Source organism: Condylostylus longicornis, unplaced genomic scaffold (assembly GCF_029603195.1).
Source record: "Condylostylus longicornis isolate FDR11 unplaced genomic scaffold, ASM2960319v2 ptg000036l, whole genome shotgun sequence".
Classification (NCBI taxonomy): Eukaryota; Metazoa; Arthropoda; class Insecta; order Diptera; family Dolichopodidae; genus Condylostylus; species Condylostylus longicornis.
Window position 1 is genome coordinate 761,072 of NW_026578005.1, and position 27,061 is coordinate 788,132.

General features: G+C 23.7%; 1 protein-coding gene across 2 annotated transcripts in view; it reads left to right on the forward strand.

The window, feature by feature from the left end:
• Positions 1 to 6,956: 6,956 nt before the first annotated feature.
• Positions 6,957 to 27,061, forward strand: part of LOC129608787 (protein phosphatase PP2A 55 kDa regulatory subunit) — a 58,119-nt gene continuing 38,014 nt past the window's right edge. The window contains exon 1 of one of the 2 annotated variants that reach the window (XM_055520509.1): positions 6,957 to 7,048. Coding sequence is in view for 1 of the 2 variants with exons in the window: in XM_055520507.1 (XP_055376482.1) it covers position 7,129 (1 nt within the window). In the remaining variant the exon portion in view is untranslated. Of the gene's footprint in view, positions 7,130 to 27,061 lie in introns of both variants that reach the window. The other variant, XM_055520507.1, reaches the window with a different exon arrangement.

Sequence of the window (27,061 nt, forward strand, 5' to 3'; positions counted from 1 at the left end):
ACTAATTTATTGATTGTTTTTATAAAGTTTTTTTTCTCAATTTATGAAAACACTTATTGTTAAATTTTTTTCAATATTTTAACATCGCTTTTTTGTATTTTACAATGAAATATTAAAAATTTTCAATTCCCATACAATCCATGTGGTTTTAAAACGCCGAACGTAGACTTTAGAAAGGTAGAACAAACCAGAAAACACAGAATCGGCAATTTAATGGAATGTCATTTTGATTTGTTAATTGGGTATATTTTCCTTTTTGAACACGCAACGTCAAAACAAGAAATTAAATAAAATTTGAGTTTTTATGTTAGATGTCGCTGATGACATTAAGAGTATGAACAGTCAAATATTGACAAGAAATATATTAGAACCAAAAGTTGAATGATAATTTCGTTTTAAATTTTAATATCCTCATTTATTAAATACCAATCCATAGATCGCTAAGAAATAAGTAACAAAAATATGAATGCTATAAAATACATGTTTAAAACCACAGCTTTGTACCACAAAACCGTCCTTTTCAATTTTGTTTTAGGCGGCTTTCGTTACTTTTGAATTGTTCCTTGAAATTTTTGATTAGCAGAATAATTTTATTTTACTTTTCATTAAAAAAACAACTAATTTCATTTGCCTTTTATATGTAAATTTCGCTGTTTTGTACTTTGAACATTGACGTTTTGACACTTCAAAAGTTACTTTTATAACACTTCAATGAAATAGGCTTGATAGTATAGGATCAGACAACTTAACATTCACAAAAATATTCAAACTTGTAAATAATTAATATGTCATTGTTAAGCTTCACACTATTCATCCATCAAAAGAAAAGCATTTTTTTGATAAGTGGATAAGTTCGAATGCATTTAAGTACATGAGTGAATTTGAAAATTTATTCGTAAAATGTTTAACAAAACTGAATAATTGGTTTAATACAAAAAAAAAAATCGTATCGATTTTTAAGTAATGATAAATAAAAAACATGGATACTTTAACTTAATGTTGAAATAAACGATTTTAAAAAACAATAAGATCAAATTTTTACAATTTTTTGATTCGCCCAAAATTCTTTTATGCTGTCAAATATGAAAAATTGACTTATAAAAACCTTCCGTATATTATTATTTTCATTTTTGTTAAAATGCTTAAATAATTTGCAGTCAGTCTTTTATCTTTGGAATGTAAAGATATTGAGCCTTATTCTAGTTGTCGCGTCACTTACGTGACATTTGTCGTTGTCGTTGTCACATCATTTGAAATATGGTATTCTAGTTGTCGAGTGACGTGACTGCGAGAAATAAACGAAAATGAAACGTTTCAAGTGAAATTGATACATTTTAAAAAGAAATTTTGGCGAGTAAAGTTCAAACTAAAAAAAAAAATTCGGTGTATATATTTATTTTTTTAAATACGGAAATAAAAAATGTCGTCATTTGCATTATGGTTTATGGATTCATCAGACTCCGAGAGTGATGAAATTGAAAAAAAAGCAACAATTAAGGATCAAAAGATTTAAGATTAGGGACAGCTCTAATCCATTGGATTTGCTAAATGGAGTGTAAGATAATAATTTTTTCAAATACATTAGTTACAAACATTTTATTTTATTCACAGATTTATAAGCTATTACAGACTTTCAAACCATACATTATATGGTTTAATTTATGTATTAAATTACAAAATTTATAATTTTTTATATTTTTATTAAATTGTTTAAACTTACATTTTTGGTGTATCCATCTCGCTTGTCACTTGTTAAATACTTTTCGACAAAAAACGTCGTTTCACTACGACATGTGTCGCTCTACAACGACAACTGGAATATACCTGAAACACATTTTCCCGCTATTCCACGACACGTGTCACTTTAATCGCCATTTAGAATATCAAATTCAAGTCGTGACGACAATTGTCGCTCTACTTCGACAACTAGAATAAGGCTCATTGACTCAAATATTTTAGTAGTTGTTATTTTCTGCCGACAGATGTTACCGGATTTGAACATTAGCCATGAAAAGAAAAATTTACCTGCCTGAAATTAGAAAAGAGTCTCTCTCTTACTCATGCATACGTAATGTATTAAATCTTGTAGTTTGATGGGTAGCATAGGTATAAAATATCATTTGTTTTTTTTTTCATTATTTATGCCAAAGACTATAATTGGTTTAAGTCTTAAATAGCCTTTTTAAAATAATAAAATTTCTGTGTAGCTGTTGCTTTAACATAAAATGGTTTAAAACCTAAATGAAGTAAATATTTTTTAACATAATACATATGTACTTATATCTGTTATAATATTCAAAATAACATTTGTATAAAGAATTAGGATCAGAATTAAGTAAATGTGAATTTTAATATTAAAAGAAAATTATGAGGATTAAAATTATTAAATAGCACTATAAACATGCAAAAAACTTTGTTCTATATAAAAATTTTCATATTTTAAATTCCTATAATTAATTTTTTTTTCTATACTTATACCTACATAATTGAAAGTAAAATAAGGTCGTAACAAAATAAGAAAAATTAAACATAAGTTTTAATAATATTAGGTCTGCCTGGGATAAAACTTGAAAAAACTTTAAGAACTTTAACAATGACGAAATTTCTGGCAAAAAGAAAAAAAATTCTCATTTAAAAAAAAAATAAACCAAACGGAAAACTTAAAAAAACTTTTAAAAACTTTATATGTATATGTATGGATATGTGATAAACGTCAAATTTAAAAAGTATTTATTAAACATACATAAATATTTTTTGGTTATACAAAAACTGAAAATTTTAATTTTAGATTATAAAAGCTTGAAACTTAAAAAATACCATTTGTGAACCCACTTTGGTTATTTTATTTTATTTTTAATTGAAAAAACCTTCTGACCTAACCAAGAAAAACATATGTTTCGACAGCTGTAGGATTTTTAAGACACTGAATTTTACTTTACAATTTTTGTTCAAAAAATATTATCCCAGACGCTTTTCATGCAAAAACTTTCTTGTACTAGATAGACCTATTATGTTCTTATAATTCGCCATTACAGAAATTTTTAAAACACATAATGATCTTATTCTGCAAAAGCTTTGCATTTTTTCAAAGCTTAAATTTTTACTCATATTTTGTTCTCACTACAGAATGTTTGTACATCGTGCCAAAGTACAAAATCTGTAATATTATGTATGTTATGTACTCGTATGCATATTATGTTAATATATTTGCATATATGTAGATATTTTATTTGATATAAGAGAAAAATTTATATAAATCAAGGATTAAATCCAATATAATACGAAAAATGTCAAGTAATGTTTGAAAAAAACAATGGTACAATTTAATTTTTTGACTAATATAAGCAAAAACAAGGATTTTTAACGGTAAAAGAATTTGATGAAATTGTAGTTTTATGTATTAAATTTTGAAATGTGGAAATTATACATTTAATGAATTATTTACATTTTAGTAAAATATACAATTATATTTTATTAAATTATATTTTTTATGTCCATCAATCTAGCAAAAAAATCAAAATTTTTTATTTTTAAAAATTATTATTTTTTTGCTACCACTAACTGTGGGTATTAGGGGCATATACACATTCCTTATATACCATATGTGTATATATTAAGTTTTCTTTATAAATCGAACGTGCGTAGTTTTTCTATTTTTATTTAATGAATCTATATTTTAAATTTTTTAATACCACGTAACGGTACAAAAATAAAATTGTCGCGTAGACTACCCATATTATTAACAGAAAATCTGTACCCTGCACGTGTAACATGACGTATGTTTAATAGTAAAATATATAATTAAAAAAGACAAGTATTGGTAGATTTAAAACAATTTTATACACATATATATACAAACAAAATAATCAGTTTTCTACACTTTTCTGCATAATTTAATTTTTAATATTATTTTATTATTGTATTTTTAAATTTCCTTTTTGGTATTTAATTATTCTCCTACAAATTTCTTTTCGTATTTTTCCATACACAATATAAATGTACACCCCTTTGTAACATAGAATAATATGGACATGCAAATAGTTTCAAGCTAATGGAAATACATAAATATGTATATGTATACTATATACATATACTATATACATATAACAAATTATAATTTTTCCTGATAAATTTTTATTGTCAATCAGGATAATTTTCTATACATAAGTTCAATTTCATGGAACCCCATCTTAACAATTAAACATATTATGTACATATAGCTCAATATGTAGGTAAATATGTCATTTATTATACATATTTACATAAAAGTATATACATATCTTATATATAAGCACATTTGATACATAAGTATTAATTTACGTTTTATATTATTGAAGAAACGTAAACATAGTCGTAACTATGAATAAAATTGCATACATTTGGGTTATCGTACGTGTTACAATGCACTTAAGTTATGTTATATGTACGAACGCGCATATATTTACATATACCTATGTATGAGACTATACGCACTCTGTTAAAAATAATTATTGTGAATTGATTTAAAGAATATAAATGATGTAATCCATATTAAGTATGTACCTATGTGCAAATTAAAATTTCTGAATTTAATTTTTTAAACAATAATCAACTATGGACAACATTCTTTTTTCTTTCGTTTTTAGGCGACAAAATATCTAATGCATGCTTGTACACCCTAAAAGTCATTATTATTATTATTATCACTTGAAAAATAATATATTTAACTATAATTGTGTATTTTTTATTATTTTATTACTCTTGCCCTACATTATCGTATTTTAATGATGAATATATTGAACGCTATAATAATATAATTCAGTGTACTATGGGATATAAAATTTATAAAAAGTTTTAAAGTAAAAATAACTGATAAATAATAAGAAAATGTTAGATTAATAAAATCGAATTAATTAATTTGAAAAATAAATAAAAATTAATTAAAACAATTTAAAAAATAAAACCCTTTGATCAAGAACGGAACGTTGGGAAAATCGACAGAAGAATATTGCAGTTCCCGGTTACATCAAGGAAAAAATAGAAAAATCTTAAATATTTTACCGTAATTAATTAAAATAAATCTCAAAATATTGTTAATATAATTTAAATACAAATCATTTAAAATATTTTTATTATGGAATCAAATTAGAACATGTAATTAGAGATGGTGACCTAAAATTATGCAAAATTTTAGAAAATTGAAATTTTCCAAATCTTCGATATGCTGATTAAGAAAAAATAAAAAAATTGTTAGTACATAAGTTATTTTACCAACAATTTGGTACTTTTTTCTTAACTACATAGAAAAAATTTTCATAAAAGCAATACTACAAAAACATAACATCAGCAATATACAGGGGGCAAATAATTACAGAGGCGATTCTTTTATCAAAAATTGTATGGGTGGAGTGCAGATATATTCGTTTTCCAGCTACAGTTATACAGTTAATTTGATCTGAGCCATGGTTTTCGAGATAAAACTCATTTAGATCAGATTTTTAGTTTTCTTTTGAAATTTTTTTTTTAAAAACTCGAAATTTCTCGAAAACTAATGCGCTACGATGAGAGCTAATACTAAAAAATAATACAAATAACATTTTTCTTTATCTCTCATAACTATGAGATTGCCTTTAAAACATATTAAACATGTTTAAAAAGGCCTAGAATGTTAAAGTAATAATTTCATACCGTATACTTTAGAAAAAGAATAAACAATAAAACAATTTTTTAATACCCTATTCGCAAAATCAATCTATAATATTATAAATAATAAACGTATATATACAAAATATATACCTACATATATTCATACATCTTATCACATGAAAGAAGAAAGAAAAGAAAATGAAAAGCAAAAGCAACAACAACAATATAGAGAAAGCAACAGTAAAAAGAATAAAAATATAATCAACAGTATAAAATTTGAAGAGAAAAAAACATATGGTAAGTTTGACGATTAAAAGCTCCTCATATATACATACATACATATTTAAACATTCATACAAAAAATATTCACTGTCAATTATATCATAGCAATTATACATACATACACATATACATACGTTATACAGACAATGTATATTTTCGCTTTTTATTCTATTTTCTTTTATTTTTTATTGTTATTATTAAATTTTATTATTGCTATTTTTTTTTTTCCTTTTTTTTTGTTTTTCAGGTGACCATGAAATATGTGAGACTGTAAAGTCTAGTCTAGTCATTTAAAGAACTTCAAACGTTTAACTTGAACTTTTTGCGGTAAATTTTATGTTAATTTAAAAATATTAAAAATAAAATGATAAAATAGAAAAATTTGAATTTTACGAATTATTTGTTTTTTAATTAATTAAAAATTTTATTTTATTAAATAAAAAAAAAGAATTTTCAATTATAATTTTATTGTAAACCTGGTTCATGATTGTAAATAATGAAAAAGTGATAAGAATTTAGAGAAATTTAAATATAATTTGTCACATAATCTAAAGCTTTACCAAAAGATTTATACCAAAAAGTTAAATTTCAAGCTATAAGAAAAATTATAAAAATTTCTTATTTAATTTTTGAAACGAACAAAAAAATTAGTATTACATGCCGATATATTATTTAATGTAAAAAAAAAGAACAACAATAATCTCCAAATATTTTGAAAATTTTTATTTGGCAAACATATAAAACTTGTGAATTATTCAGTTGTTACGAAAAACAAAACACCTGTTGATCCTTACACGTAATTATTGTAAAAAAAAAAGTTGTACAGTGTTCCATGTTACCAAAAACGTCAATTTTAAATATAACAAGTATAAATATCGTATTTGGAAAATTGTGCATTTTTTTGGAAATTTTTTTGAAAAATAAATAAATTCTAAAATTCTTTTGTATATTTACACAATAATAATACTTAAAAATTTTAAAAGAGTGTAGAATATTTTTGATAACAAAATATTTAAATATATATATTAATAACTATCCTTATATACAAAAAATTAGTATTAAAAAGTAGTATATTAGTGTTAAAAATATAATTACATAATTATTTTATATTTGATATTTCATATTTAATTAACATTAATCGGTAATTAACTATAATTAGAAAAAAATAAAATATAATTTTTTTTTCTCTAAAAATATTTATTTTGACATCTCTTAAATAAAAGTATGATATAAATTTTATATAATATTATTAATTAGCATATTAATATATAGATTATTTTATTTATATAAATATAATAATTATATAATATTTAATTATTATTTATTATTAAAAATTTATTTAACAATGTGTGTGCTATTATAAAATTTTGTTTTTTGTAATTTTTAACAAATTTATAAAATAGATTAATTTGATATATTTTTGTTTTTTTACGATATAAGCGAATTTTAATATAAAATAAAATAGTTTTAATTATTAGGAGTGAAAAAGCCAGAAAATATTTTTTTTTTTTTGAGAAAGTAAATAATAATTAATAATAAATTTTAATTAAAAAAAATTTAAAATTGAATATTAAAAAATATATTATAAATTATATTATAATGTCAATTTAATACTCAATTAATTAATACGTAATTAAAAACAATTGTATAAATTATTAACAAAGACAATGTGTTTTGTATGTAAGACAAGCGTCAAATAATTTTTTAAATACAAATCACTTAAATGTATTTGATTTTCTAATCAAATTTCAAGTTAAAATCTCGCTAAAAATAAAATTTATTCAAGTACATAAGATTTATGTGGGTACGCATTTATATACTAAATTTAATATAAATGTTATATTTAATAAATGAATTGATATAATTCAGAATCAAAATAGAAAATAGCATGAAACAATAATGACAATTTTTTTTAAAATTATTACATAAATGTTTAACTATGCATTGTAATTAAATGATTTTTTATATAAAAGTTAATAATATTAAGTAGCAATTATATTTGAGGCGCTCAGCGAATTAGTAGCCTAACCAAAATTTTTCCAGAAAGGAGTTATTATGTTATTCCCTTTTCGCTGTATTTTTCAAAAAACTTAGTTTACTCCTCTTTTCATTCTATTTGGACATAAGTTTTGTTTTTGCCTTTTAAAAATTTTCTTAAAAATTAAATATTTAACATTCAATTTCAATTTAATCAAAATGTCATTTTTTCAAGTTGGTCACTAATGCGCTGAGCTCTTTATTTATTGGATTTAATTATACTCCTGTGGACTATTTTTATACTGAAAGAAGGTTTATGTCCGTTCAAAATTAATTATTTAATCATATGATAATCTTGTCAAATTAATTAATAAATTAAATCATTATTAACATTCGTGAGATAATGCCTTTGTAGACTTTATTAAAATTGGGAATATACATTATATAATATACAAAATAATTATGTATACAGTCTTGAAATATAAACAAATTTTATGTATTAATGAGGAACCTATTTTGTGCAACATTGCTACATATATTTATTTAAATTATTTAAGGAAAAAAATCGAAATGATTAAAATTTTAATGACATTACGTTTAAATGACGTTTATTAGTTTGTTTATTTTTTTTATTTATTTATAGTAAATAGAAACAGTTAAAAAAAGTGCTGAGCACTTGTCTCATACGCAATATTTAGGATAATTCTTGTAAGTTTTAAAATTAAGCAAGAAATATTTTAATCATAATAATTAAATTCTTATAAAAAAAAAATTCTTTCGCGAACCAGTTTTTGACATAATATACATAATTCATAAACCCTCAGTTTATCAGAAGTTAACAGCCTCTTACTGTAAAGAATTTATGATGGAGTCAAAAGAGGAAAGCGATTTATTCCTTTCAAAACCAGAATTTCTCAAATTTTATAAGCAGGGGCCGCCGATTATGTTCTATTCAAACATATTTTGTTCATATACACTCTAGGTGGTGTATATGAACAAAATATGTTTTCTTTAAAGTTTTTATAAAACAATTTTTACATAATTAAGTGTGTTAATACTTTTTGGTTACACAAAACAATTTCAAGTGATTAAATTAAAGAAAAAACTTTTAAAATTTTTTAGAGTTTTTATATTTTTATACCCTTAATATTAGAAGTATAGCTGTTTATAAGTGCACTATAATTATACAACATTTTTAAAAAATTACTTTTCAAAATAATTTTCTGTTAAAAATAATATAGAAACATCTGCTTCTGGCTACTATTAAATTACATTTTACAGACAAGATTTTAATACACGATTCAAAATTTTTATTAAATGTTATAATGGTTACATTGATTGATTGACATACATATTTGTTAATTATATATAAGTATTCCATTTAGATATAAAAAGTTATAATAATCGCGTAATCTGTATTTTATTATGGAATAATAATATTTTGAACAAACGCAATTTCCAATAAAATTTCCAAAATTTTAATAAGTTTTATCTTTTAATAATAAAATTCATAATAAATATACACATTGTTTATATTATAAATTTCATTATTGGCCATAATTTGGTCATACATTGAACAATAAATTATATATTACATTATAATGTATATGTATGTACGTTAATTAGAATCAAAACAATATATTGATAAAAAATTTATTGTTTAGTTTATAAAACTCATATAATATGTCAAATTTACTAAAATATTAATTACATTTCCATAAACCATAATAAAATTTAATATTTTAACCGCATAACCAACGCAACGCAATACGTACATTAAACAAAAAAAATTAAAGCTCTGGTTACAGAACTTACATACTATATTGTTAACAATAATACCAAATTGGATTGCTATACATAATTAAATAACTAACAAAAAGAAATATACATAGTTACATTTGGCCCTTACTCGTATTATAATCAACATGAATTTCAATGTCCTATAGAAACTATTCTACTGCCCTCACATTTTTGAGTAAAAAATTAACAAGTACTTAAAGAAAATCCTTTAACAACCTGGATGTAAAATAATTAATAATGATTAAAAATTTTCAATCATAATTAGAAATTTATATTAGAAATGATAGACTATCACAATGCAGGTGTATAATAAAATTTTCTTCCTTTTTAATAAATTCATGATTTGTTTTTTTTAAAAGAATTAAAAAATTTATTGAAAAAAATTAGCTGATTTCCCGAAAATATAATTTTATAATAGTCATAAAAATAATAAATTTTATCATATTTATGATTGAGATAAAAGGAAAATCCACAAATTTCGGAACTTTTTGTAAGCGATTAATGTATTTCATTAGACGAAAAAGTTATCAGAACAAATCAATAATTGATTTCCTATTTATTCACAAAAAAATTCAATTTCTTAAAAATTTTTCTGCACATAAAATCCAAGTTGTTCTCGAAATTCACATTATCGTCAATAATTATGACACCCAAATATTTGATCTACTTCACAATTTCAATAAATTCATTGTTAATTATACCCTGCACTTCGTGAAGGGTATATTAACTTTGGTATGGAGTTTGTAACTACTTGAAGGAGTCATCTGCGGTATGGACATATATATATATTCTTGCTCAGCGTAAAATTCTGAGTCGATTTAGACATGTCCGTCTGTCCGTCCGTCCGTCCGTCCGTCCGTCCGTCCGTCCGTCCGTCCGTCCGTCCGTCCGTCCGATCGCACGATAACTCAAAAACGAATAATGCAATCGACACCAAACTTTCACAAGTTTTTTCTTTTGTGCCAAGGACGAGCCCTATTGTTATTGGACTAATTCGGACAACGGGTTCGGGTAGCTGCCATACAACTCAAAGAGTTTATTTTAAATATTTCAAAAACTAATAAAGGTATAAATATAAAATTTTGTATACATGCGTCCAATTATATTCTACACATGCTATGAAAATTATAATGGGATAGCTGCACTGGTTCGGGTGGCTGCCATACAACTTCAACAGCAAATTTTTTATATTCGGCAAAATAATAAAGTCAGATTCATGAAACTTGGCAGTCATGTGTCCAATTATAGGTCAAATATATTTCTGAAGTTTTAGAGGAATCGCTTGACAGGTTCGGGTACCTGCCATACAACTCCAGAAGCTAATTTTAAATATTTGGAAAAATAATAAAGTCAAATTCATTAGACTTGGCAGTCGTGTGTCCAATTATAGGTCCGACATATTTCTAAAGTTTTGGTGCGATTGCTTGACAGGTTCGAGTAGCTCCCATGCAAGTCTAAAAGCTTATTCTTAATATTTGGAAAAATAATAAAGTCAGATTCATGAAACTTGGCAATCATGTGTCCAATTATGGCTCAAATACATTTCTGAAGTTTTGGTGGAATTGCTCGACAGGTTCGAGTAGCTCCCATACAAGTCTAAAAGCTTATTTTAAATATTTGGAAAAATAATAAAGTCAAATTCATTAGACTTGGCAGTCGTGTGTCCAATTATAGGTCCGACATATTTCTAAAGTTTTGGTGCGATTGCTTGACAGGTTCGAGTAGCTCCCATGCAAGTCTAAAAGCTTATTCTTAATATTTGGAAAAATAATAAAGTCAGATTCATGAAACTTGGCATTTGTGTGTCCGATTATAGATCAGATATTTTTGTGAAGTTTTGATGGAATTGCTTGACAGGTTCAGGTACTTGCCATAAAACTCCAAAAGCTTATTTTACATATTTGGAAAAATAATAAAGTCAGATTCATGAAACTTGGCAGTTGTATGTCCGATAATAGATCAGATATATTTGTGAAGTTTTAGTGAAATTGCTTGACAGGTTCGGGTGCTTGCCATACAACTCCAAAAGCTTATTTTACATATTTGGAATAATAATAAAGTCAGATTCATGAAACTTGGCAGTTGTATGTTGAGTTATAGGTCACATATATTTCTGAAGTTTTGGTGGAATTGCTTAACAGGTTCGAGTAGATCCCATACAAGTCTAAAAGCTTATTCTTAATATTTGGAAAAATAATAAAGTCAGATTCATGAAACTTGGCAGTTGTTTGTCCGATTATAGATCAGATATATTTGTGAAGGTTTGGTGGAACTGCTTGGCAGGTTCAGGTACTTACCATACAACTCCAAAAGCTAATTTTAAATATTTGGAAAAATTATAAGGTCAGATTCATGAAACTTGGCAGTCGTATGTCCAATTATAGGTCAGACATGTCCGTGAAGTTTCTATAGAATGATTTTAGAGGTTCAAGTAATTGCTACACAATAACGAAAGGTGCAGGGTATAATTCAATCGGTTTATACCGACTGAAACGTTTTACTTGTTTTTAAATTATTTTGCAACTATTAATTATCATAGCCTTTGTTTTATTTACGTTTAAACTACGTTTATTATGCTTTCCTCAAGAGTTATATTTAACGTCACGATATCTGCGATAATGTATAATAAAATTCGAATTTGGGGAGTCCTTTTCGGAATAATATTGCAAATTTTGGGAATAATAAAATGAGAATGTCTTCAACATTTGATGACATTTGTGTATGGTGACTTTCTTGTTTTTGACATAAGTGAATCAAAAATTTCAGAAGCTCATTTCGTTTTAAATAACATCTAAATTTTGTTACTTCAAAAAAAAAATTTTGCTGAAAATTATCTCAATTTAAACTTGTAAAATCTATACTTTCTGACATTGAAACCTTAAGCTTCTTCACGTTTAGAACATGTACATAAAATCTGAAAATAAATATATATTAATACTCATAGAACTTTAAAGGATTGTTTAAAATGAAAAACAAAAAAAACAAAATCATTTACGTACATGCAGTGAGTAATCATCTTCAATTCTATAAAGCGCGTGTAGGCCTTTTTTGAGCATTTCATGATTTGAAAACAAAAAAATACTTACTTTACATATGTATATACAAATAATAATTTCTTTGTAATATATGTATATAATACTTATGTATTTATACATATATAATTATTTATTGTTATATACATAACATGTAATATTTGAAAATTTTCATTTCACTTACACTCAATATCGTAAATTAAATTTAAATACGAGAATAAAAATGGTTTGTTTTTCTATTTTTTAACAAAAAATAAGTAAGTATAATTATATTATATATAAACAGATTTGTATATTATATAAATCTGTACAACACACTATACACGAGGTTTATATATATATATATAATTATATATGTAGGTATACCAATTTGTTCCGTATTTTATTTTGATATTTTTTTTTCTTTCGAAACCTTGTACGCTATGTATATAATGTATTTTTGCTATATTCACACTGCGTTTTTTTATATTTTTTTCTAAGAATATAATATTTGTATATCGAATATATAAACTATACAAAATAAATACACAAATAAATGATTTAAATACCAAAAAATTACCATATTTTTCAATCATATGCCATTGATTTTTAAAAACATACAAAAACTATTTTCGCTAAATATTTACTTATTCGCAAACAATGTAAAAAAATATTTTACGTTTAAAAACTTAAAGTATCATGAAGAAATTAATTGTCTTGAACTAGACTCTAATGTATATACGAATATACATATACATATAGTATACATATTTCATTTGTATATTATTTTCTATTCAAAATAATTTTAGTCAATTGAGTGTAGAGAAACAAAAAAGGTTTTGTTTTTTAATTTATTAGTTTATTTTCTTTAATAATTTATTAATATCGTAAAATTTGGAGGGAAAAATTGAGCTTTTCAAGTTTAAGACTATTTTAATAATTCGCCAAAAAAAATTTTTTTTTTGTTTTCTTTTCGAATACCTATTTGCCAATTATTTGTTATTAATGTTGATTTAAAAAATTATTGTATAATATAAAAAATTTGTTCTTACACAGTAATAAGAATTGAAAAGGTTCTATACTTATTTTTAAAATGTCTGTGAAAATGTGACTAATAAATGTTCGGTATTTAAATAAGTGTGTATATTATTGGCAAATTTTTTAATTACAGCTGTTGCTGGTGTACATAGGCGTAGCGTACGTTATGTACTCAAATTATTTCAAAAATTTACAAAATTCCCAAATTTTTTTCTGCTTATAATTACCTTTTATATATTAAAAAAAAAAAATCTGGGTCGAATATAGAATTCCATTTGAATTTTTTCAGATTTAAGGCTTTTCGAGCAGACGCATTTCCAATATATTTTACACAAAAAAATTCTTTCCAAAGTCCATTATGTTATGATTTGGATTCGAATCTATGAGTACGTTACTTATTGAGTTCCCATACGAAATATGTAGAGCTCATCGTATGCATAAAATATTTATTTTTTAAATCTTAGAAAAAATTTAATTAGTTTAGAATCACTTGAATGAAAGATTTCATTTTGTTTGCATAAGTTTTAAGAAATGGAAGAGTAAATTAAATTTTTTGGAATGTACTCGTATATAACATTAAAATTAAAATGGAAGACTTAATTTCTTAAGAATAAAAAATTAATATAGTCTGGCATAAAATATTGTTATTATCTTATTAATTAAGAAAGACATATATAATGTACTTAATATCTTAAAGTAAGCTATGCCAACTATTAATTTCTTTGATTTGCAATAAATAATAAATTAACTGAATTATTTTTGCTATTTGTATATTGCATGTACTTGACTATTGTTTTTTTTTTAATTATTTATTTGCAATACATAAAAGTATAGACTATACAGTTCTTGTTGTTTTTTTATTACGTATTAACTAGACCTATCTATTTTTGTATTAAGTTGACCATCAATTATATTCTGATTTTCTTTTCATATTTTTATTTTAAATAAGAGTATACAAAAACACGTGAAATATTTCATGGTAAATATTTTTTCGTAATTAAATTTTTCATTTTGAACACATTTTTATTTTCAAATAATAAAATAAATAGAAAAAAAAAATATGTATGTAAAATCTATATTTAAAATATTTTATTTATATACGTTCGAATTATATGCATGTGCAGGTACATTGCATACGCAAAAGATGAAAAACAAATCTGATAAGGTATCGCATAACCGACAGCATTTCTGTAAAATATTTACTAGTTTAGCGAAAGGTAGCTGCATAAGATAATGAAGTACGTCTTTGGTACACTTATTCCTAAACTTCCGCTTATTTAACAATATTCATGTAGACCAACACAAATGCAAAAATGTTTTTTAGTAGCCATTTATTATCTGTACTCCAATTGTTTCGATGAGTTAGTTTAAAATTTTATTTATTCGTTATATTGTAACACCGCACGGTGATCTATACATAAAATTTCAAGGAATTATTTTCTGAAAATGAATTAAAATCACATCCCTTCGCAAACATTAACTCTAACCCCTATGAAATTCAGTTCAATTACAATATTCCGTTTAAAACTTGTGAAATTTTGTGCGATGGCAATATTTTCCTTACTTATTACTATTGTGATTGGTAAAAAGCTAGGTGTATAAAATGGCTATGTGTCAAATGCATATGTCATTTTCTTTACAAATTTTCTCTTATCCTTTCTTACAATGATTGTAATTATATATTTATGTCCATATGTAATTAATTTTTTTTTAATATTGTCTTGTTGTTTACATTCTATTTTCAAACAAAGCTGGAAATAAACGAGTTTATTGGGATCACTCCGTCCGTTCGTCAGTCCGTGCTTCTATTTACAAAACCTCTATTTTGACATAGAAAATTAAAATTTTAAAAAGAAAAAAGTATAGATCTTTGGTGAAAACTTATTTCTGTAAATCCTTATTTCTCGCGTCCCCTTGAAATGTTATAACCTCTAAAAATTCTAAAAATACAATTTTTTTAATTAAGTATTGTACAAAAAAAAGGCTGAAATTTTGTGTAGCTTCTAGATATTAATAAATAATTTATTACATTTCAAGATTATTTTTTTCCTCATTCTTCGAAATTGGCAAAATTTATTTTTCGGCCCCTTGTATATGCATTAACAAAGGCGTGCTTTTTCAAATTTCAATGAATATAAAAATTTCAACAAGACAATTAACTGTCAAATTAACCGACTATTATGGCAATGGTATTTTCCAATTCCCTCCGCTTTTTCTCTCTCTCTCTCCTAAAAGTATGCAATATTTTTTTTCATAATATAATTTTTGTTTTTTTAGGAAATAATAATTAGGCGATATTCTTTAAAAAGAAGTATTGTTTTTTGTTCAAAGGAAAAATGCTACTTTACAAACCATTCATTTGACTCAACTTTATTTAATTTAATTCCTGTTTTTCTTTTATTTTATAGTAGTTCCCGCCAAAATAAATTATTTTAATAATTTAATTTCTGAGGTATTTATTTCTTAAAATTTTACACGGTGACATTGTAAGTCTTATTATTTTTATTTTTTCAAATTATTTATTTTAATTATTTATTTTTATTCAATTAATGTCATTTTTATTTATACATATTAACATGTTTTTTTGTTATACGTTCAAAATAAAATTCTTAAAGGCATGTTTCTATAAAAAAAATAATTAAAATATTTTAATTATTTTAAATCACTTTGTATATTTTTGTGTATACGCAAAATTTTTATGCACTTATAAAGTATAACCTAATTTTAATAGTTTTCTATATTAAAGAGAAAAATTTAAAATTTAAATGTAAAAACAAGAAAATATTGTAATTTACTTATAATTTTTGTGATTTTACTCTTATATATGTGTGTATGTCCTAGTTGTATGTAGTATATTACCAATTTAAATGAAATCCAAATTTAAATAAATTAAATTTTTCTTCTTAATTTAAATTTTAAATAAATAAAATAAATGCTTTTGTTTGCTTGATTTGATTTCGATTGTGTTTATAAAATGACAATGAAAATTAAATTCTTGTAATTTTATCAAAATCAAGAGAAGAAAAAATTTCAAAAATTGAATGAGAATAAAAAAATGTACATAAATATGTGATATTATGTGCTCACATGTACACACAACATATACATGGGCAATATGTAAAATGGTAGTAAATATTTAAGAAATTTTAATGTGTCATTAATTTGAATTTCAATTAATTAACATTAATTTGTTATTATATGTATGTGTTTATTATGTACATAAAAACATAAAAGAATTTACGTTAATTTTTTATATATTACATAAAAATGAAAATGTAAAATATTCTGTTAGAGCTCATGTATGCATATGTTTAATATTATACAATTTTATATTTATACTATGTTTTAGTGTAATGGAGTTCTTAAATGTGTCAATTATTTTTAAAAAAGATTTTTCGCTATAAAAAATTTTTTAACGTTTAGCGACTGTAACTAAAGCTTAAACAGAGAGGGAAGATTCTGTAAAAAGGATTTTGGAAGTTTCAAAAAATTTCATGAGAAAGTGTTGGAATAAAAAAAATGTTATAACATAAAAAATAAAGAAAATTCAAATTATTAAAAAAAAACTTACGTATATTAAAATTTCGCCAAATTTACTTAAAATCGCTGCAGCTCGAAAACGTTTCGGATTTGACACTATATTCCAACAAAAATTTTATTCATTTTCATCTGTCTACCCGATGGTATATGGTTCAAGAACTATGTTTCCTAAAATTTATTTTAATATCTGTATTTTTTATTTTTCTAATCGGATTGTAAAGTATACATGTGTATTTATATAAAATTTGTCAAATTTACATTCTGCCAATATTAATTCAAGTAATTTTGTCTCTTTATATAAATTTCTACTGTAAGCTTTAAAATGAATTAGTGACTGGCACCTAAGTATAAAATAGCCCATCCCTTATGAACTTTTTCTTTGTTTACATTTAACTATACGTATACTTAGTTTTAATTCATTTTCATATTGCTTCTCTCATGAGTAAATATAGATTTTAGCCCTTTTCCAAAAAAAAAAAATTGAAAAAAGCTCCTATTAGCCCGTCCGTCCGTCAGCTGGCTTAGGCACGCTTGATTGAATGTTAAACAGGCATTTAACCGTTAAAATTAACCATTATTCATAATATTTATCATATCGTTTTCTTTCTAGTGGGTACTTGCATGGTAGTCTGAAATTTTAGCAGCTTTTAGACACTAATAAAAAATTTATTTTTTTTCATCTTCACCCCTTTCAAGCTATCGCCTCACAAAATTCGTAAAATTTGAATTTTCAGCACATTATGTTTCCGAAATTGGAAACTTTTTCAAATTTCTAAAAAAGCGAAAACGTAACGGTACAACTTACTGTTACTGTTGATCATTATGTTAACTCTTCTTAAAATTTTTTAAAGCCCAAATGTATGCAATAAATAGATATATTTTGGAATATGAATAAAAGTAATTTAAATAATGCAACTAATATATTATTACTGAAAGTGCTACTTTAAAAACCATGATCCAACTGAATAACAATTTTTTTAAAAGGTATGGCTTTAATCATAATAAAATGTTTAACTCAAAAAACAAAAAAAAATTTTACAATTGGACAATTTAAAAAAAAACAAAAAAATTGTACTTAAAACAAATAGCTAGATGAATTTTTTTTTATTATTATCCTCTAAAAATAACTCTTATTATTATTATTATTTGTATATAATATAATTTTTATATTTAAACATGCCTTATTTTTTCTATACTTGTTTCCAAAAATAAAATTAAAAGAAAATAATAAAAGAAAATTTTATTAGCAATTAAAATTATAAAATGGCTTACCGCCAAAAATTTATAATATACACAAATAAAAAATAATTGTATGCATATGTGTGCATATATGTTTAAGTACATAATATATGTAAATAATATATATTTGGAAACATTGCATACATGTGTATGAACATAAAAACATGTAGGTACATATTTGTTTATATAAACAAGCATTCATCATACACAAGTTATTTCGAAAAAATAAAGCACTTAAATATTGGCACTCATTATAATTTATTCACTTACATATATTTCATGTGGCTTGCAGCTGTGTACTAGATGGTAAACTCAAATCATATTTGCAAATATATATGTATCAAGTCTTCATTACTTATGTACCAAAAAACTTTAAGTTATAAATAAAAAAAAATTTTTTTTTTGTGACTGCTGCAACGTCATTGTTTCAAGATGAATAATATTTTCTTTATAAAATTTGAATTAAAAATTAATCTTGATCTTGAGAATATAAAAAATATCATTTTGTTATTAGTGATTTTCTAAAATTTTTAAATTTTTTTTTTTTATAATTTTAATACAACAAAGTAACCATATAAAAGTATGTGAGAAGGTTTTCCGGTGTTATTTATATTTCTGCTATTAAAAGTTTCAATTTAAATTTAAAAAATATTTTTTATGAATGTTTATATTTTTACAAATTTATTTTTGATTACTATACGAGTATTATCAAAATATTTTTCTCTTGCAAAAATTTTTTGTACCTACCATACACACAATCAAGTATATTTTTTTTTTTTAGATAAATATTCAAAATTATTATTTCCGGGTTAAAAATTTTTATAGTACATGCGTATAAATGTATTACTTATAATATATTTAAAATTTGACCCTTCCTGAAAATAATCTTGTCGAAAAAAAGTAAATGGTATAAACAGTATAAGCATTTAGCGTTTATAAGATTTCATAAAGATTTATTAACCGTTTCAGTTATTGCCAGTCTCTAGCCTTAACTAATTAACTATTTACTTATTGATAACATATATAAAACGTCGTACAAGCAAATTTATCACATTTCTAATTTTCAAAAATCCTCAATTTTCATTTTATATTCCTTTATAGTTTAATAGGAGCTTTGCTAGGAGCTTTTATTGTATAGAGTACGGACATACATATAAAATATATGAAAATATTTCTTAAATGTTTCCGAAAAAAACTAAACTAAAATAGGTCAAAATGTTCGGTAAATTGTAATATTAATTTTTTCCGACTTCCTTTTAGAGCGTCCAAATTTGTTTCAATACTTGATTATATTGCGAGATTCTTTTTATATAGTATATCAGTTTTTCTACTAAACAATGTATGTTATTATGAATCTATTGCATTTAGAATGTACTTACTTACAATTAGACAATTTTTGGCCTCTACTATACCAGCTTTTATATTAGAACTGTTACAGAGGTTAATATTAATTATCAATATTATTATTCTTAAAAATTCTTAGTATGTGGAAGTTTGATTCTCCTTGCTTATTGTTTCAAAATAAGTATGAAAAGTTGGCTTTACCTATCATATTTGCTAAGTTATCAATAAAAATATAAAAATTAGATGTTTTTTATAAATTCTAATTTTGAGGACTCACAACTCGGGAAGAAGAGCTTAAAAATCAAAATGTTTCTTATTCGTTTTGAGTAATTCTATCATCCTATTGCGAGAGAACTATAATGTCTCGGACACCCTGTGTATAATCTTTGCTTCGGGACAATTAAATTAGTCATTTAACAAGCCCAAAACAAAAAATGAGTTTAAATAGAGAAGTCTTATAATTTAAATTAATAAATTTTTAATCGAAAAACAAAGTATTTCTTATTTATACTTCATTTTGTACAAACACATATTGTTTATGAAATCTGAGTAACAATTAAATATTTTATCGCCTTATAGAAGTTTCTTAACTTCATTAGAATAATTTTAATTACAAAACAAATAGTGTTCCAACAAAAAAGAAAAAACAATTGTAAACTGAAGGCAAAAATTTTATTTTGTTTTAAGATAAGATAAAGTTAATCTAGAACTAAATGTTATAGTTTGACAAATAAAATAATATATATTAATATTTTAGTAAGCAAAAATAGTTTCATTTATTAATAAGAACTACAGTGTGGCCGAAAAAAAACTCCCATTTATGAAATATAATAGCTTTCTTATACCTATATAGGATCACCAAACTCGAGCTCATTTAAGTAAAGATATAAAAATTCATATTATGTACTTTCCTGAAACTGTAGAGTAATCTAAAACAACAGTTCTATTGCTATATGACAATGTTGATAGGTTAAAGGAGGGTACTCTTTCTATGCTTACTTAACTACAAACATATGACACACATACGTTAAAAATATATTTTTGCAAAATTTTTAATAGTAAACAAACAGCATACTCTAAACATATACATATATGTAAGTAGAGCACATGAAATATAAAAAATGAAAATAGTAAAAATGTAAGAATATTTTTATTATTTATTATACATATACAAGGTGGTTCCAAAAGTTAAGCACCAATACTAACTATACTGGTTAGAGAATCTATGAAATGAATAAAGCTTTTATTCTGGGATGGGTGCGAAATCTCAATGGGAAAAGTATAACAAGGAGCACGAAAATAAGTTATCCGTTATCTTAAAGCTCTTAATAAGATTTTTCAAAAGAGTGCTTGTTCGAAGCCCATACCTTTCTTAAACCGAATAAGAAGAACCTGCAAAAATTCTAAAAAATTTCTTTAAAATAACTGAATTTCGCTAACTATTAAGATTTTGCATCTACCCACGTCTGATCCCCTGCTCTGATGCTACGTATAGCTTAATATATTTCTGTATCACTCTGTATACATACGCATACAATGTTAAATAATTTAAAATAAAAATTATTTTTTTTTCGACATAACGACTAAAAAATGACGTAATTGACGACATAATATACAATTTTATCCTTTTTCAAACAATTAAGCAATATAACGCTATTGTAAATTTGAATTGACCCAAAGAGAATTATAGTTTATATTAAAAAAGTGTATATATAGAGTATATCTATATAGCAACAATTGATTCTCATCGCACTATATATTGTGTTTATTTTTATCGAACGCGTGGGAATATAACGAATCACAATCCTGAATTCACGAATATTACAAATTTTTGTTATTATTTTCATTATTTTTCTTATAAATAAACGAGTATTAAACGAGTATGATTACCAGTTGATTTGTCGCATATCTTTGACAGAGAAAGGAAGCAATTTATAAAATATTTTTGTACAATAAGTATAGTGACTATTGTAATTAAAATTATGCAAGCATAGTTTAATATTTCTTGTGTCGAAAATTTAGGAATAAATTTTATAAAAAAATTTTTAAAGCTGTGATTGACAATCAAAATCTGCAATCGGAATTATTAATTGAATAGAAGTGCCAAAATTTATTATTTCAGACAAAACTTCATTTAAAATGCGAAACGTTTTCTTCGATAAAGAATTATTAAAGACCCAAAAAAATTGGATTATTGTCAAATCTGAAATTTTCCCCTAAATCGTATAGGAAGTTCTTATGTTTAAGAAATCAAAGTAAAATTTTTGTAAGCCTCAGATTTGATCGTTTTAATAAAAGTAAATTTGAGCATTATTTCTGGTGAAATTTTAATTTCTACAACGAAAATCCTATTGTTAGAGTTACATCCTTATGTTACGATCTAAATCTAAAAATAGTGGTTTGGCAATTCATGAGAAAAATGTATGTATTTAAAAAATTTATTGCCTCTGATTGGACCTTTCCTGTAAGGGCAAAGTATGAATTACAGTAAAAAAATTTTAATTTAAAAATTTTTAAAATTCAAAACCATTTCGACCATTTTTTTTTTGCAATTCGCAAAAATTAAAAAAAAATAAGCAATTAATAATATATTTTTAGGAGGTTTTCGAAAAATTGAGAGCAGCTACTTAATATTTGAACAAAAAAAAATAGAATTATGTATATCACATTATACAATGTCAACTCGGAGAGTATCGGAATACTTCGGAACATTAAGCATTATTTTCGTAAATTTTGTTACTTCGGTTTCAGAATATTTCGGAAAATAATTTCAGCTTCATAACCTGATAGATATATAAATATGACATTACATAATGTGTAAACACCACATAATAATGTTATGTCCGCCCTATACGTATAAAAAGTAAAAACATAATAATCGAAAAAAGTTAAAGCCACCATTAATGGGATCGATCATTTTATATAAATTCCGAATATGTCATTACTTTTGAATAATTTTTCATATCCACAACTTCGATACACTTACATATGTATATAAAGTAAAATTTGCAATTAAAATCCTCTGTGTATAATATAAACAAGTAAAAGTTATGACAGAACGACCTCATTAAAATATTTTTGTTTTCTCTTCTTCTGATTACTTTTTAAGGTCTTGCTTTTTTTTTTTTAATGTTTTACTACAATTGTGTATGCACAATGTACAATGTAAACAAAATCAATTCCACCGTCTTTTGTTTTCCACCTTTTTTTTTTTTTAAATTAAATCTTTATTATTTTTTTAACCTGAATTTCTTTTTATGTTTTATATAAAGTGTATTTTTTATTTAAGATAAGAACATGCGATATTTAATTGTATATGAACGTTTAGTTATTCTATTACTACAATTAATATATTGTATAAATAAATACAAGCTTATATAGAAGTTAGAAATTCATAGAAGTATAAAGTAACTAAAAAGAGTTATTAGAACTACACGAAAACGCCAAAGCAATATAAATGTTGTTTGATCTTATATTAATAATTCTCAAACGGATTTTAGTTTAAATGGTGTGAAACCGAGGAGAAAAATTTTTTAATTAATTTTTCTGCCTTTATCTCGTTCCTTTGATTACGTCATCCATCTCTTCTGCAGTTGCATGAAGAAATTTCCATTAAGTTAAAAAAGGTGTGAAAACACTTTAATAGCGATTGATTAGAATATTATACACGTATATTTATTAGTATTGCCTTACTACAAGTCTTGGATTGGAAATCTACCCTACGTAATGAAACTTCGCGATTCCTTTTTTATTATATTGGTATAATACTTTGCCGAATCTTTATTTAAATACTGTAATATCGTTTATTTTCAAGTATATTCCGAAATCTATTTCATTTTCCCGGTTACTATATCCAAAAAAAATTTCAATTTATTTTCATATTGTTACCATATTCATAATAATGCGAGCATGATCATAATGTATCTAAGTATATAAAACTGATAGTGTTGTACTTATAATATTCCCCGCATCGTGTGATAAATTATTATAACATGAAGTGCGATCAAAATATAAAAATGACACAAGTAATATCGCCTACTTTTAATTCTATTCTAAATTGCTATAAATGTTTCCATAAATTATAATACAGTCAGATCCGTTTATACAGATATTCGTATAAAAATAAAACTTCTTTATTAACAAAAAGAAATTGTTTTTGTTCGTAATTTACATGCTTCCAAATACTTCGGTTACAAACAAAAACGTTTTATTAACACGAATAAATTTTCCGCATTTATCTCGTTCTTATTTTTTATGAAGGTCCTTTTATAAAAACAAAAATTTTATAACACAAAATTGTCATTCGGGTAAATACTTGTCATGCTGTGCATATAAGTTGAAAATTCCCTTGGGAGAAAAATTTTTTCTTGTAACTGAACTAGTTTATAAGAAAAACCGGGATATAAAACAACGAAAATTGAGGAAATTTTTGATGTGTTTATAAATGGGTCCGACTGTAAACATATAATATGTATGTATACGTTTAGATTTAGTTTATGTAATCAAAAAATTGTAACATAAATATAAAATTAAAAAAAAAAAATTTAACTGACGACATTCGAAGTTCAATAGCCTAAAAAAGTTGAATTTTATTTCAAAAAAAAATTTTTTTCTTAAATCACAATATTTAAAAAATTTTGTTTAATTTTAAGTTTTCCCGTTCAACATCTTCATCTAAATACATGTATTTTGTAGGTATTTCATAAAAAAAAATCGAATTATACACTTACATATACATACATAAATCTATATTTAAATTTAATTGGAAGAATTTTCAATCGCACATACTTACCTAATAATATTAAAACTATTTTCATAAACATTTGTCTGACCTAATTTTTTTCTTATTTAATAGTTTTTAATTTAATCTTTGGCCTTTACACACATGTTTTTTGAAGTTATAAAAGAAATTCAACATAAATACATAATGTACAAACATACATATGTACATATGGTTTTTTATAAATACATACATATGTATAATTTCTTCATAAATTGCAAAAAATTAAAAAGTTATGCCAGCAGAAACTTTTAAAACAAGAAAGAGCTTTATTTTTTCCAAAAAAAAAAACATGTGAGCAGCCTGTTTAATTCTTAATTTATTTCTCTCTTTTGATTATAGTTAAATATGAGTTCAATAATCTTTTATAAGCTAATATTTTTTTTTGAATAATTTAATAAAATCCTTAAATACATATAAAATGTACATACATCTTATTTAAGAAGATCCTTTACATTTTTTTTGGCATATTTACAATTCTGTATATTCTTGCCAAATTTATTCAAGATTATAGACAGGCGAGAAATAAAAATTACAAAACTATACAAGTGTATGTAAATGAACTGTACACATATATATATATTTTATAGGTGTGTATGCGTATGTAGATTTGAAAGAAGTTTCAAAAATTCTAAGAATTTTAAATTTTTTTGGAATTCCAATTAATTTAACTATGATCATTTTGTTTATATGCCAAATAGTAAACAAATGTGTAGATATGTATATGAATGTGTAAATAAACAAATTCAAAAACTATAAAATTTTCACAAAAAATTTTTTAAATTTACATAGGTATATGTATACACCTATAACAATTAAGTTTTATGGAAAAAACAAATATACCTGGGCAGCTCAACTGCAAATAAGTTTCCAGGCACAATGAATTTATTTATTGTAAATTGCTGCTTTCAATAACCCACATAAACAATTGATCCTGACTATAGAAAGAATTCTATTATATTTATAACAGAATATAGAAAGAATAGACTACAGAATTTATAACAGACCTTTGACAGTGAAACATTGTCAAATTTTCAACCGTCATAATAAATCTAGACCAAATCTAACAAAAACAAATTAATAACATTAAAACGTAAAACTATCGTACTTGAATTTATTTACGTATACATATGTATGTATGTACATAAATTGTATTAAAGTTTGTGTATTAGCATGAATTATAGCAGGGGGTACAATAAAGAAAAGTTTGAAATATTTGAAATTTGACTTACATTATGTAGATTTTAGTTTTTGTATAACTTAACAATATTTTAACTTTCTCATATAATGTTATTAATGTTATTTGCATTTAAATTTTTTTTTATTAAAAATTTAAGACATATTGAATTCTTTATCCACACCTATATAAGTACACCTCAAAAGTATTTAAAATTAAAATAAACAAATATTAAAGAAATGTACATACGTAGACATGTTAATTAGCGAATATTTTATTTTCCAAAAATTATTATAAAATGGCAAAAAAAAGAAATTATTTTAAAAAGAAAGAATTTATTCGATATTTTACCTTTTAAAATTATCATACTATTTAAATTGTATTAATTTCAGAAATTATTAATAATTTAATATGATAATAATGGTGTTTATGAATAAATAATTTACCGTGAATAAAGTGATTTAATAAAATATTTTCCAGAAAAAATGAGTGATCAGCTGTGAAATAATAATGAATGATAAATGAAATAAAATTTCAATTCAGAAAATTAAAAAAAAAAATTAACATCTCAAATTTAGCTAACCAATTAAATTAAGAGGGATCTAGTTTTGCAATATGTCAAATTACAAATATGATCTATGAAGTAGCTTGCGAAATATCAGCCTTTATTGTGTTTGTGAGCAAAATCAATCAAAATTAAAATAATGTTTTTCTTTATTTTACGCAAAATTGTATTCGGTTATTTTACCCGAGATGTCCTTGGGCTTTCTTAGAGCATAGTCTAGAACCTAGAACGATCGATTACTATCGACAAAACGTTAAGTAACAAAATTATATTATTAATTAATTGGGCTCTCCAAACCCTATCAAATAAATTTTATTTTAAGTTTTTTACTTACATATCTTTACATATTACATGACATTCATTGTCGGAAAAGAAAGGAAAATAGCAGATACGAGTAACAGGCTCATATATTAAAATTCAATATAATTCAAATAATTTTATTATTATTAATTTTGTTATTACTATTATTATTAATACTTATTACCACAATACATATATATATATATATATATATATATATATTTATGATTCAAAATCTATTGAAATGATTAAGCATCATAGCTCTTTCCAATACTCTAAAAGCACAAATATTTTGTATTTTTAACGCATAGCTACATATTTAACAATGTTAGAAAACAAAACATTAATTGAAATCAAAATAAACATAATGAAATTTTAAATAT